Raw genomic sequence first — 14,455 nt, forward strand, 5'->3', positions numbered from 1 at the left:
TCAATAAAACAGAATATTAAAAAATTTAAATTATATAATCCTAAGTCAGGCAGACAACAAAGGAACAAAAAAGAGATGGTAAAAATAAAAAACAAGTAGAAAAATAGTTTTTCTACATCAAACCATGTCAATAATTGCATTAAATGAAAACAGACTAAACACTCTAATTAAAAAGCAGAGATTATCAGACTGAATTTTAACCTAAGATAAAACGATATGCTATCAATAAAAAGTGAATTTTAAAGACACAGGTTGAAGTGACAACATCAACAAAAGGTTGATATGCCATGTAAACAGTAAGCTAAAGAAAGAGGGAGTGGCTATATTAATATCAGATAAAGTAGACTTTTGAAAAAAAATGTTTATTTTTGAGAAGGGGGGCCAGGGGCAGAGAGAGGGAGACACAGAATCTGAAGCAGGCTCCAGGTTCTGAGCTGTCAGCACAGTGCCTGATGTGGGGCTCAGACCTACGAACCATGAGATCATGACTTGAGCTGGTCAGACACTTAACTGATTGAGCCACCCAGGTGCCCCAGACAAAGTAGACTTTAAGACAAGGACTATTATCCAAGAGGAAGAGAAATAGGGTCAATTAGCCAAGAAAACATAAAAATCATAAACATGTGTGTCTCTAATAACATTAACACAAAATACATAAAACTACAATCATCAGAACTAAAGGAAGTAGTAGATAAACCTTCAATCGGAGTTGAAGATTAAAAATTCCCCCTCGGTAATTTGTAGAACAAAGAGATTTTTAAAAATCAGTAAGGATATAGAAGATCTGAGTATTAGATCAAGATCAGCCCCCTTGAACTAATCGATATTTATAGAGCACTACAACCAACCACTGTAGGATACACATTCTTTTCAAATGTACATGGAACACTCACCAAAATGAATTATATCCTGGACCATAAAATAAGTCTCAAACAACTTCAAAAGATTTAAATCTTACAGAGTATGTTCTCTGACCCTGATGGAATTAAATCAGAATTCAATAAGAATGAGAGAACTAAGTCAACACCCTTCTACATAAGGGTGGCTCTACATGAGCCAAAGAAATAATCACTTGGGGAATTTTGAACTGAATGGTAATAAAAATGCAACATATTAAAATTTGTGGGATGCAGTTAGAACACTGTTGAGAGGAAAATTTATCATCCTAAATGCTTACATTAGAAAAGAAGAAAGGCCAAAAGTCAATCATCTAAGATTCTACCTTAAAGAGTCTTAATATAAAAAAAAAGAGTAAAATACACTCAATATAAGTCAGCGTAAGAGAATAAAAAAGAGAAGAGGAGAAATCAATGAAATAGAAAACAAATAATAGAGAAAAATAGAGAAAGTGATTCTTAGAAAAGATTAATAAAATTGGAAAATCCCAGCAAGAGTGATAGAGAAAAAAGAGAAAGCAGAAATTGCCAATATTGAAAGTAAAAGAGAAAGGGAAGGAGGTAGAGGAAGGGAGGGAAGAAATGAAGGAGGGAAGGGAGAAAGGGAGGAAAGAAGAGAGGAAGGAAGGGAGGAAGGAAGAAAAGAAGGAAGGGAAGGAGGAAGGAAAAGGCATATGGAGAGTTGCAGTTCTCAGAATTGAAAGGGGTCTTAGGACGAGGCAAGGGTAGTTAGTAGCAGCAGTGACCATGGGGTTGGGAACAGACTTGAAGGGTGAGGTGAGCAGAGAGGACCATGGAGGAGACTCCAGAGGAAATATCACGCTGAACACACTGAAGTCTGAGGTGTGAGCATCTGTACACCTCACAGGCCCCGTATAGCACATCGCATAAAAAAAACAAAAACGAGTGGAGTTTGTTATGATGTCCCAAAGCCTCCAAGAAAATACTAGATTCCAATAAAATGAGACTAAGAAAGGAAAATAGTATCGTCTACAATTTTTTCCATCGAAAATACTTCAAATCCAGCACTTAAGCAAAACTTCCCGAGGTGCATTCCTCTGAATATAGTTCTAGGAGCTGTTCTGCCGAGAAGGGTCTGAGGAAGTTTGGGCACTGGCTACCCTCCTCCTAGAGGTTCATGATGGGCACCAGTGAGTCAGTGACTCCAGGTGGCCTAAGTGTGTGAAGGTCAGTCTGACTCTCTTCAACCTCACATTTCTCATTTTTATGGGACCACAAAACTCTTTCTTTCATGGAACACCTATTGTCATTCCAAGGAACCAGTATTCTGGACAAGGAATTAATGCATAGCTAACAACGGTCATTGCTGTGATTTGTTAGTATCAGGCCATACCTCAAAATTTAAAGATAAGGGAGAGCTTGGTTTTTTGTAAAACGTTTCTTCAAAGGAGCCTGAAACACACTGGACTCAGGGATTTTCTGGTGGATTCGGACTAACAAATAGAAGTCTAATTACTTCCTGTGGTTCTTTTTTCTCTATAAATGTAACAGCATTTCTTTGTAACATTCTGGTAGAAATTTAAAAATTCTGGAAAAGCAGGGTGCCTAGGTGGCTCAGTCGGTTGAGCCTCTGACTCTTGATTTCAGCTCAGGTCATGATCCCAGGGTCGTGGGCTCAAGCCCCATGTCGGGCTCTGTGCTGAGCATGGAGCCTGCATGAGATTCTCTCTCTCCCTCTCTCTCAAAAAAAAAAAAAAAAGTTCTGGAAAATGATTACAAGAGAACAATAAAGTACTGGGATTTCATCTACATGTCTGTTACATCTCATACAAGAAGAAAGAATGGCTTGAGTTGCTTACCTTTGTGATTTTGGCATATTGGTGGATACTATACCACACTACCGCTCCAACATTGTCACTAGATATGAAAAGAAAGCAGCTGGAGGACCTCTGTGTTCTATGCAATCTTTCTGTAACCTAGGGCTGCAGATCACACATTGATACTTAGATAGAATAGATCTCCTCAACCTTTACTTGGGGCCCATGAGAGGAAGCGAGTTTAAATGGCGGTCCTTTGAGTTCAGACCTAAGAAAGACTTTGTGAATGGGTTTATTATTTATCATAATGATGTTTGCTATTGCGATGTATTCCCTTATTGTAGAACAGTGTGCTGGTCTCTGGGCATTGGTGTTTAAATACCGGCAAGGGTCACAAGTGAGAGGAAGTTTGGTCCTCATTTACCTCATACCAGCAGTTGGTTTGGCACACAGCTGCAGAACTGCTGGGGCTCTTTTTATTTAATTTGGCATCCCTTCCTGAGCAGTATTGAGACTTTCAGTTCAATGACTCCACTGGGCTTTGCCATAATTTCTATGCTGTATCAGTAAACCCTGCGGAAGAGATGCCTAAGCAAACCTGAAAGCAGGATAGGAACGCTTCCAGTTCAGATATTTCTGCTTAAGTCAGTGACAGAATTAACCCTAGATATAAATTAAGCTTGTTTAAAAAATACAACTTTATTCATTAGTTAATTAGTAGAGAAACTGATTTGTAAGGAATATTATTAGTAATGTGTGTGTGTGTGTGTGTGTGTAAGACTTTGTCCTTTGCCTGCAATTTCTCTTGGGATAATTTTCCTAGACTCTGAATCACAATGTCAGAAGAAAATACAAGCCCAAATTCTGAGTGAGCCACATATTAATTACATGGCTTGGTCATATACCTTAACCTCTATGCCCTGAAGTTCTTATCTGTGAAATGGGAATAGTGATCTCTCCAACATGCCCTGAGTATTATAGGTGGTGACACATAAAAGTTAGGTGGTGACACATAAAAGTCAGGTGGTGACAGCATCAGGCACATAACAGGTACTCCACAGATGCTTGGCGAAATGCATAATTGCAAAAAGAAAAACATCAACACCTCCTGTGAACTTCGTTTCCACGGTCAGAAGAGAAACCAGTTTCACCTGGTCTGCTTTTCTGTTTCATAGGTCGTGTTGGTCAGAAAAGGGAAAGGAAAGGAACCAAAGGGAATCGATTTTGCTCAGAATCAGAATCCTGGGCTGTCGGAACTAGAAGAAATCTTAGGGATGGTGTGATCAACGCCCTAAATTTACAACTGAACAAACTAAGGCCCAAGGAATGTAAGTCGTTTGCCCCCAAATCACATAGAAGTTAGTGACTGATTCAGGATTGGGGTCCAATATGAATGTGGACTTTTCGTATAAAGGGGATTGTTAATATTATGTGACGTTACGGTGTTTTAAAAAATCTTCCTTTGGCTAACCTGAAAAATAGTTCTCTTTTCATAGTTTTCTTATTTTTTTTTTAAACATTTTACTTTAACCCATCAGGAGTTTTCTTTGGTTTAGGATGTAAAGTTAGGAGTTAACTGAGTGCTCTCTTTCCAACACATTAGTCCAGTAACTTGGCCCCACACATCTAACTGTCCCTCCCTTCCCCACCAACTTACACCTTTCCTACATTCAAACTTATTTTTTTACAGTAAGGTCAATATCCGTGCTCATTTTTTTATTCCATTGATCTGTTAATTTTTCTATCTGTAGGATGCTATTATAATTATGTTAATGTTATCATATGTTTTAACAAGTTGTATGAAAAATTTACCTTCATTAATCTTCTTTAGGAGAAAAAAAGTCCTGAAGCTTTTGCCCATTTATTTTTCAAGATGATGAACACTGGCAAGTGGGAAAGAATTAATATTCCACACAAACCAAATAAAACCCGTAAGTTTTTGGATTGAAATTACATTAGATATAAATATTAATTTGGAAACAACTGGAAGTTTTTATTATAATCATTTTTCCTTTTCAGGAATATGATGTATTTTTATTTATTCAGTTGCTCTTTGATGTGGCTCAGTAAATTCGAGACATAATGTGTAAAGCTTTAAAAGCACTCTATGATGATCTAGGGAAGGGAAAATAAAATTCTACCTGAAGAGATCTGGGGAGATATTTTTATGGCGGAAAAGAGGAGAGCGTTACAAATATAGCCAAATGAGGTACGTGGTATTTCATTCTTTACATTAACTTGACACAGCCTAACTCAATTGCAGAGGTCCTTACCAAGTTGTTATTCAAAGTCATTGACCACATACACACCAACCAACAGCAAATTCGTACTGGATTCTTACCAGATCTGCCACATGTTTGATGTTGGAGATAGGTTCCCTGTTCTCAAAGGAGTTTACAGTCTAACTGAAGTAAGTGTCCATCTTTAAAAGCCTCAGCTCTAGAGGGTAGACCTTAACTGTTCTCACAACACATACACTCACACGATAGGTAATTATGTGAGGTGATAGAGGTGGTAATCGTTTCACAGTATAGTATATATGTGTACAAAATCATGACATTGGACACCCTAGACTTACACAATATTATTCTCAATTATATCTCAATAAACCTGGCGGGGGTGGGGGTAGGAAAGAACCAGCTCCCCTTTTCTGATCCTTGGGTTAATATCGCCTCTTAACTGAGTAATTTGATCTTTTACTTCTATTCCCAGACCAAGGTGGAGAAATTTCTCCAGCAAATTCCTTGGTCATCAAGGGAGCGATTTTTGGCTCGGTGCAGGTCAAAGTCATCATCTTCAAAGCCACCTGCAGGGAGCATAGAATAAGAATTAAGAATGCCAACCTGGAAATCAGGCTGGCGAGTTCGAATTATGGCCCTTTGACTTGTAGCTGTGTGACTTTGGGCAAGTTATTTAGCCACTTTTGCCTCAGTTTCCCCAAATATAAAATGCAAGTGGTAAAATAGTACCCAACTTGTAGGGTTACTGTAAAGATTACACGAGACAACTTGTGTCTGTTGTATTTACCACCATGCCTAGCATGGAGAAGCACTCACAAATGCCGGCTCTTTCTTAAAATGTAGTGTCCTGGGCAGGTAATACATTTCAGCTTTACATGCAGCCGATAGCAAAAGCACAGCTAGGTGTCCTGCGAGTGTTCGAGATTAGAAAATGGAGTTGGTGGGAGAATTATCTTTCCTTCTATGGAAGTTGACATTCCACACTTGAAACTATGGGCAAATGGAATGATAAACATGAGCATGTGGGGAAATGGTGATATCTTCCCCTGGGATTGCAATGTTTTAGATTAAATGATAACTCTATAACTAAGAGGGTTACAGTTTTGAAAATTCTTGGCTGAAAGAGTCAATCCTCTTTCCCCCTAAATTATGGTTATATTAAATGAATCCAGTATTGGGTATCCAGTACATCTTTAAATGGGTTGAGAAGAAGATGTTGGGATGGTATTTTCTCTGTGGTCAGCTCCCTCTCTTGGGTCCCTGCCTCTTTGCACTTTACAGTGCTTCCTGGTAACTTCCTACGAGGATCAACCCCTTTGCAGTTAGAAATGGAAAACGGCATTTTGAGACTCAGAATTTTCTTAGGAACGTATTAAACAAAGTGGGGTGAGGTCCCCAGGCAAGCTCATGGGAGATATTAGTGCAAATGAACCTAACCAGCAGCTATATCTGGGCCCCTCACCAGCCAGGCACGGGGAAAGGGAATTCCCTTGCTCCAAGTGGCCCCAGTGGCTTGAGAACCATGGGGAGATAGGGAAGCAGGGTATCCCACCGGGAAATCCCTGAGGATACTTTGTATTACAGACCGGTTCCTTCCCACCTCTCTTCTCGGCTTTCTCTTTCTCCTCTTGATGCATACTGTTTCTTCCAGCCAGGGTTTCTCTCCTGCTGTGGGTACTACAGTTACTTAGATAGAAAGAGCAGTGACAGGGAGATGTGTTCCCCCCACTTCTCTCCCCAGCTCTGAGTGTTAAGCGAAAAATATGAGTACATGATCAATGCGGTCAGCCCCAGGCATAAACTGCTTTAAAAGACCCAAGCCCCCGACAGGAATGTAGCGTAACTAGTGTTATCAGAGAAGCGAGATATCACCTGAAGGCGAGTGGCCTGTTACAGTAGGAAATTAGTAAAAAGGAAGGCAGTGGTTAAGAACAGAGGCTCTAATATCAGATAGGCCTGGGTTTGAATCCGGGCCGTACCACTTACTAATTGCATGACTGGAGCAAGGAACTTAATTTCTCTAAGCCTCAGCTTCTTTATCAGTAAGATGGGAGGAAGAGCACTCCCTCCACTGGGATCCATGTGGGCATGGATATCAGAAGCTCAGCACAATGCAGTGTAATTCGTCCAGTCCAAGCAGGTAGTAGCTATTTATTATAAAAAGTTGAATCAGAGAGTCGGAATTTCTTAGCGTCCATAAAGCACTCTCCACAGGGATTGATTCATATTCCTTTGGCAGGAGCAGCTTCACAGATGGATGCATCAGACTATAAATGTGTGATGCTGCTCACCATGAAGATCGTCCAACTAATTACCCTCAGTCAGTTCCCCTGTCCGCTAAGCAGCCTTCTCACTGCGCTTTCCGTATAGCTTTCTAAGAAGGATACAATGTGCTCACCAGATCAGGTTGACCTGAACATCCAGGCTCGTCCAACCATTATAGCTCTCCTTAGAATAAATCAAGTGGCACTCCAGTTTATACGTCAATCTCTTATGAGTTCAGCTGTACTCAAGAGACTGGTCCAACTCTGACAAAATGGAATCTCTAATCCTGTCAAGCTGAGGGTCGGGTCACACCCCGGGTTGCCCCGAATTAATAGTCTTCCAGGGCTCTTGAAGCTGCGAATTGCTGACCTGCCATACAGGTATAGCCAGCCTCGAGACTAGTTTCTTTGAACTACACAGGATTTTTTAAGTTATCTGGGCAAGAATTTACAAATCCAGAGATTTCGCCAAAAACGCAAACACGCGTTTCCAGCTTTCTCTCGAAAACCCAGCCACAGGGCTAGGGCTGAGGTGGCTGCCTCCTCCAGGGAGGGCCGGTCTCTGCAGCTCAGCACTCCAATAATGAAGACAGCTCTACGCCCAGTCTGTTTTCACCAGCCCTGTCCCAGCAGACTTACTTTTGTGACTCCTGTTCTAAGTAAGAACACTTTAGACATTTTCTTAAGGTTTTTACTTCTTGGAAAAGAGAGAAAAAGGAAGAAGAAAGCCTACCCCATGAACACTCCTTTTGATAAGTTTGGAAACACACCTGTATTTTAGAAAACACTCAGATGAAGATAGTCCCCTGGAACATTTCGTTGCACGAGCAGCTGGGACCACAGAGAGTTGGTAAGTGGGTGAGATTGGGGAGGCCTCACACTGTCCTGTGCTGAGGCTGGTAATTGGCAATGAGGAAGGGAGGGGGTGCAGCCAAAGGGGTACAGGGTGGAGTGGAGGGGCAGGCAGACAGGGTATATGAGAAGTCAGTGACCCCCTGTGCTCCAACTGGCTCTCTTGCCTCCAGCAATCTGGCCCCAGATCCTGCTTTGGACTAACACTGGGGAGGAAGATGTGAGACATGGGAATTAGGGATGGGTTTCCAATAGAGTCCTAGGAAGTAGTGGGGAAGTACTCAGCATCTGGACAGAAAGCCCAGCCATCCAGCTAGATTGGCAGCTCTGAGTGGCCACTCGTATGACAGGGATAGAGTTGTATGTAAATGGTCAGGGGGAAGGCTGTCTGTGGAAATCTAAATAGGCCATTTCATGAACACTGAACAAGTTCAAGAGACAATGCTAGATAATGCTATTCAAGAAATCTTTATAGCCAAAAGGAGAGGAAATAAAGTTTAATAACCAATGAAGACATCAAGGGAGAGAGATTGTTCAGGAGAATTCTAAAGCTGCCATTCAGTAGAGAATCTGGAGAAGTGATCTAATTTCAGAAACTGCCTTCAGCCCTTCTTCTTATGATCGAGGCTGAGATCACACATTTAGATTTCAGTAGCCCTTTCAAGGCCAACCATCAATTGGCCATACCTGTCCAACCACATCTTTTGGTTTTCCCTTTATAAAAATTCGAGATGGTTAGGCGAAGCTCCAGGCTACCCTCTGTTACTCATTCTTCTCCACCTCTGCCTTTGCTTGTGTGGCTTCCAGCGCTGCAACTGCATGGCCCTCTTCTCTCAGCCATGCCCACCAGCTCCTCCAAGGCCTGTTTTGACGCAGGCCTGCCCCCAGCGGTTACACCCATCACTACGTCGTCTCCCCTGAGAGACTGGCAGTTCTCCAAGGCACCCGTGTAGCATTCATTGATCTGGGAGACACAGAATCAGCGCTGTGGTCCCAGCGACGACTCAGAACAGCCAATTTGTCTTCTCAGGATACAGATGGGGAATCCCAGTCCTTAGAGACTGAGTGTTGTTCCCTTGATAGCATGGAGCTTATAGCAGTGGCATGGGACCAGTTAGCACCCATGTCTTCTGAGTCTCCTCTTGGTCTCTGGTTCTTTCCACTGAAGAGCTCATGGCTGCTTCCAGACCTCACAGTTGCCAACCATAAACAGATTTATTCAGGCTTCATTGCAAATAGAGATGGAAATCAAAAGACTATACAAATTGGGTATTTTGGTGGCATATTGTCCCACCTTTACAGGCTAATGAGAAGGATTTCCTCCAAATAGGTATCTTCTGGGCTTCGATTACACATTCTGCTTCAGAGGTGATGCTTCTAAAGAAAGTATAGGGTGAGTTACTCTCGTCTATGGGTACTTACTTCTGTTCTACCAATGAGGTTTTAAAAGGCTAAGAATGTATACTTGAATTCAAGTACAGTTTAAGGTACAATGGGTTAGAATATTGGAGAACACAGCAATTGTATTTATTCATTCCAAGTATCTCTCAGTGGATAATTAACCTGGGCCATGATAAAAACAATTCTATTAGGCCCATTTCTCTTGTGGCTAATGCTACTGTGCTACTTGCTATAGTATTTTTCTTCTGCTTCATCCTAAGCAGAATGCTCACTATAATAATGCAAATATTACCTCTTGTGTAGCGGTTCCATTTTCCTGCTTGCAATGGAAAAGCCACAGTAGTTAGATGAGAGAACGAAGTTTTATATTTTCACTCATGAAGATGCAATTCTTATGAAAATCTGCAGATCTATCCACTTTTTGGTAGGCTTCCTATACCATCAACTAAAGAAGTAGGTCTTTTATCCATAAAGAACACAGAGTTTTTAGGATACTTCTTTGTTCTGATACATAATTTGCCCCATACTGGATGTTTGTATAAAAGAAAAGGAAATCTATCATAGGGAGTTCTAATTTGGGGGGATCATGGACCCCTTTGGTCCTATAAACCCCTATGCAGAATAATGTTTAAAATTTTTTTTAATATTTATTTTTGAGATACAGAGAGAAAGAGCACAAGCAGGGGAGGGGCAGAGAGAGAGGGAGACACAGAACTCAAGGCAGGCTCCAGGCTCTGAGCTTTCAGCACAGAGCGTGATGTGGGACCCAAACCCACGAACCGCAAGATCATGACCTGAGCCGAAGTCAGACACTTAACCGACTGAGCCACCCAGGTGCAGAATAATGTTTTTCAAATGCATAAAATAATATACACTGGAAACCAAACGTACTGAACTACAGTTCTATCCATGGACCCCTGGTACCTTAAACCTATCCTAGAGCTGACTCAGGGTCTATCATCTACATAATGTTTGGCTCTTCAAAGTGGAATTATGAGGTTAGAAACACAGCCTCCTAGTTACCAAAACTCAAGTCCAAAGCCCAAGTCACAAAGTGCAAAGGCAGTGGGTCACGTCAGGGAGCAAGGCTAGCTGGTTAGCAGGTGGCTGCTGACCTGGGATGATTCCAGGGCAGTGAGAAGCTCTCTTCCTGCATCCCCAAATCCCCCTTCTCCCTGTCCACTCATGCTTGAAATCCCTTAATAGAGTCTCACTCCTTTGGTTCAATTAAATAGAGGATTTACTCTTGTTAAAAAACAAAAACCCATGGGAAAGGTAATAGTCCATGCCAAAGATTTTCAAATTTATTTTCAGGAGTAGAACCTATTTTTCAAATGCAACTTTAAATAGAATTCTGATAGGTAAGTAAATGCAAGTTTTATAAGAGTTTAGTATAATTCTATATGTTGAATTATATATAAACATGTATATGTATATATCTGTTTATATGTAAATCAACACTGGAAACAATGAGGTTGTCTCGATGAAGGCAAATTATGAAATCAAGAGTTACAGATAATAACTACCACCTTACATCCATCTCAGCATACAATTTATTTCTGTATTTTTTTCTTGCATGGACAAGACAGAGAAAATTCTGATGCAAATAGATAAGGAATTTCAAATAGCTAACAATTTGTTATGGTATTTGTAACCTCAGGATCTCCCCCAACTAAAATGGTCCAGAAGCTTTAAAGAACAGTAGGAATTTTTGGTTTCAAAACAGAATTTCAACAATATCTAACACGTGTTCAAATTCCTTGGTAATTAAGGATCAGTTGGTGAGTACTTAATTTAGGGAGTATGTCCAGTAGATTTCATCAGTAAGTTGAATCCTAACTCCCCTACTGATTTCATAACCTTAGGTGAGTAGCTTAATCTTAGTCTCCATCTCATGTATTAAAAGGTTATAAAAATGGCATCTATTTTATAGGTATAAGGGTTAAATATGATAGTGTTCATAAAGCACTTAGCATAGTGTCTGGAACAGTTCATAAGTGCTTTTATTATTGAATAATAATAATAATAATAATAATAATAATGGAAGTACTTTTCAAACATGTCATGTAACATTTTAAGATGTTCCATCACATCCCATTTAAATTTCTTTTTAGGGGCGCCTGGGTGTCTCAGTCAGTTAAGCCTCCATCTCTTGGTTTCAGCTCAGGTCAAGATCGTCACAATTTTGTGAGTTTGAGCCCTGAACTGGGTTCTGTGCTGATAGTGTGGAGCCTGTTTGGGATTCTGTCTCTCCCTCTCTCTCTACCCCTACTCCACTCTCTCTCTCTCTCTCTGTCTCTCAAATAAATAAGCTTAAAAATTTTTTTTTTAATTTCTTTTCGGATATCTCTGCACCCTCTTGTTTTGGATATTCACTCAGTTTCAAAACAATCTACTTTTGTTTTGTGGGTTGAGGCAAATTTTAAGATGATGCTTTACTGCTGACCTTTTATCTACAGCTGTAAGTGAAGCAACAGGCCGACCCTGCACTGCCAGATGGAACGTGTGCAGCACATTTCCAACCAGGTGAGAACCAACCCAAACTTAAAATGAGCAATGAGATGATCTATAATGCTATATGATCACATTGCAATGTGTCTTATTGTAATTTTACCATGTACCATTGTGCTGCCAAATGTGAGCTCCAGAGAACTTGCCTGGCTTTTAATGCGTGATAGCTCGCATGTGTCGTGATACCAATACCAGTCGAACGCTAGTAGGGGCTAGGTACCGCTTTAAGACCTTGACCTGTATTTGGCCTTCACTTATTTATCTGTATGATTATTATAGGAGTGGATATGAGCAGACCTAAATTTCAAAACGTGACCAAAAAAAAAAAAAAAAAAAAAAAAAAAAAAAAAAAAAAAAAAAGTGACCAGTACAAAGATTCGCCCTAGCTAGTGAAAGACATCTTTATAAGAAATTCAAATGTGCATGTGCGTGCACGCCTGTGCGCTCAGAGTTAACCCGCCAGTGCAAACTAACCCATTGCTGGTATCTTAGTATGTGCTAAAATTCGGCACCTAACTTAAGTATGTCTGTGTTGTCCTTTGCTGCACTTTAAAATCGTTCAAATATTTATTAAAAAAATTAAGTGTGAATTGAATGTTTGCAGCTTCCCCGAAACTCACTGGGGTTCTCTGTAACAGTTTGAAAACGAGAGCATTAAACCTTTTTACTCATTTATACTGAAGTGTGAGAGGAGCCAAATCAGATCCTTTTGTGGAAGCATAGGTATGAAGAAGGGGAAGAAAGTATGAGACTTCTAAGGTTAGTTCATTTTCTACATAGGCAGGACCCTTATTAGGCACCTCTTATGTGCCAGCAATGTTATATTACTATAATTCCCAGAACACCCTTGCCTAATGGGCACCATTATCCTGACTCTGCAGAAGAAACTGACAACCCGAGATGTGCATTTGCTCACCTGGGTTGCATAACTAGAAAATGGCAGATAGGACCCAAACCGATCCCCTGGATTCCAAACCCTTCCCACCACACCAGACGGCCTCCAACCCAAGCTCCCCATTTTATAACCCAGGAAAATGAGAATGAGCAAGGTAGAGTAACTTGCTCCTGGAAACAGCTAGTTGGTGGCGAGGCTGTTGCAGGAATCCAGAAGCAAGGGTATTTGACTAGGAAAACTCCATCGGATGGCCCAGTGGGAAGATGCCCCATGCAACCAGGGTAACCGGGGCCAGCAAAATCGCTTCTTCACTTCTAGACTTGGCATCAGTCACTTAGTTTCAAGCAGAGACTAGATGAAGGAGACAGACCAGTTCTCTCCTGAGCACCTAATACGAGCAAAACACGGGTCGGGGCAGTGGAAGATCTGAAAAATAGGCAAATGGATCAGACCACAAGGTCCCTGCCCTGGTATCAGTGTGGGGAAAAAGGCATCATCCTAGGAAATATTAAATAGAATCTTTGGAAGCTATCTCAGTAATATTTTGTTTCTCTCCCTCAACCCCTACGTGAATGTAAGCTTTAAATGTCAGTATAAAACATGGCATAATACAATATCACAATTGTCTCTAGTCCTAACGTTTTTAGAGCACTTATTTGTACCAGGACCTTTGCTAAGTGCTTTGAATTCTCTCATTTAAATCTCAATGCAATCCTATGGGATACTCTTATTATGGACATTTTACTTATGAAACAACGCAGGCTGTTTCTGGGAGATTCCCCATCTAGCAAGATTCCCACCAGGCAGTCGGACCCAGAATCGCTACGCTCAGAGCTAGCAGGTGCTTGGAGTTCAGCGTAGGGTTGGTCTGGAAATGCATGCAGGATCTCAGCACAGAAACTCAGGAAACACGCAAGAAACCCTCAAGAAGTTGGAGAACTCACTACCGCTGGATTTTTGATGAATGATATCCGATGCAAGCATAGCCTCTGATGGCTTCTTCCCACCCCAGAGCCATCGTGGGCTTTTGTGAGAGCCAGAAAGCAGCCGATGATAACTCTGTCATCACTTCCTTCAGCTTTTCCAGTACTCCAAACAAACCCAGGCAGAACTAAAATTCTAGACGGCAGCCACATACGAAGGCGATACACCACCCCTTCCACTCACCACCACCAGCGCCATATTGGTGGGATATATTTTAGGAATCAGGAGGAAGGAACATGAGAAGTCCTTGTTTTCTTGAGAACTCTAAGCAACCTGATGAGAAAGCTCTCTCTAACGACAGAGGTGGGGATGCTGTGCATGCCATCACAGTCCTTGGGTAATGACTGTGTGTCATAAATGGGATATGGCATTTCTGAATGTCTTTAAAGCTATTTCCTTTTGTTCCACTAATTTAATTTACCAAATGCTCCTGGGAAAAGGGAGGGGGACCAAGATGCTGACTCCACATTTCCTGAAAAATCAACGTTTTCTTTTTAAGCCGCTCTCAAGGAAATTACGTCTGATTGTTGTCGGCTGGCTCCCTCAAACTCTACCTCTGTCAGAATTCTGACCCGGCAGGTGTGAGGAAGAAATAGATGCAGAACTTGAGTGAATACCCACATCTGTTTTTGGA

At 41.1% G+C, this 14,455-nt stretch overlaps 2 protein-coding genes across 11 annotated transcripts in view; one reads left to right on the forward strand and one right to left on the reverse strand.

Annotated features, from left to right (window-relative positions):
• Positions 1 to 14,455, reverse strand: part of IQCH (IQ motif containing H) — a 212,130-nt gene that overhangs the window by 155,737 nt on the left and 41,938 nt on the right. Inside the window, exon 6 of one of the 10 annotated variants that reach the window (XM_058740622.1) lies at positions 8,513 to 9,407. The exons of the other annotated variants lie outside the window; for them this stretch is intronic. Coding sequence (XP_058596605.1) covers positions 9,393 to 9,407 — 15 coding nt within the window. The 3' untranslated portion in view covers positions 8,513 to 9,392. Of the gene's footprint in view, positions 1 to 8,512; positions 9,408 to 14,455 lie in introns of those variants that run through there. 10 annotated transcript variants of the gene reach the window in all.
• The window catches only part of AAGAB (alpha and gamma adaptin binding protein), a 115,354-nt gene that overhangs the window by 3,578 nt on the left and 97,321 nt on the right, over positions 1 to 14,455 (forward strand). The gene's annotated exons all lie outside the window — the stretch shown is intronic.

The sequence above is a fragment of the Neofelis nebulosa genome, chromosome 7, assembly GCF_028018385.1.
Source record: "Neofelis nebulosa isolate mNeoNeb1 chromosome 7, mNeoNeb1.pri, whole genome shotgun sequence".
Classification (NCBI taxonomy): domain Eukaryota; kingdom Metazoa; phylum Chordata; class Mammalia; order Carnivora; family Felidae; genus Neofelis; species Neofelis nebulosa.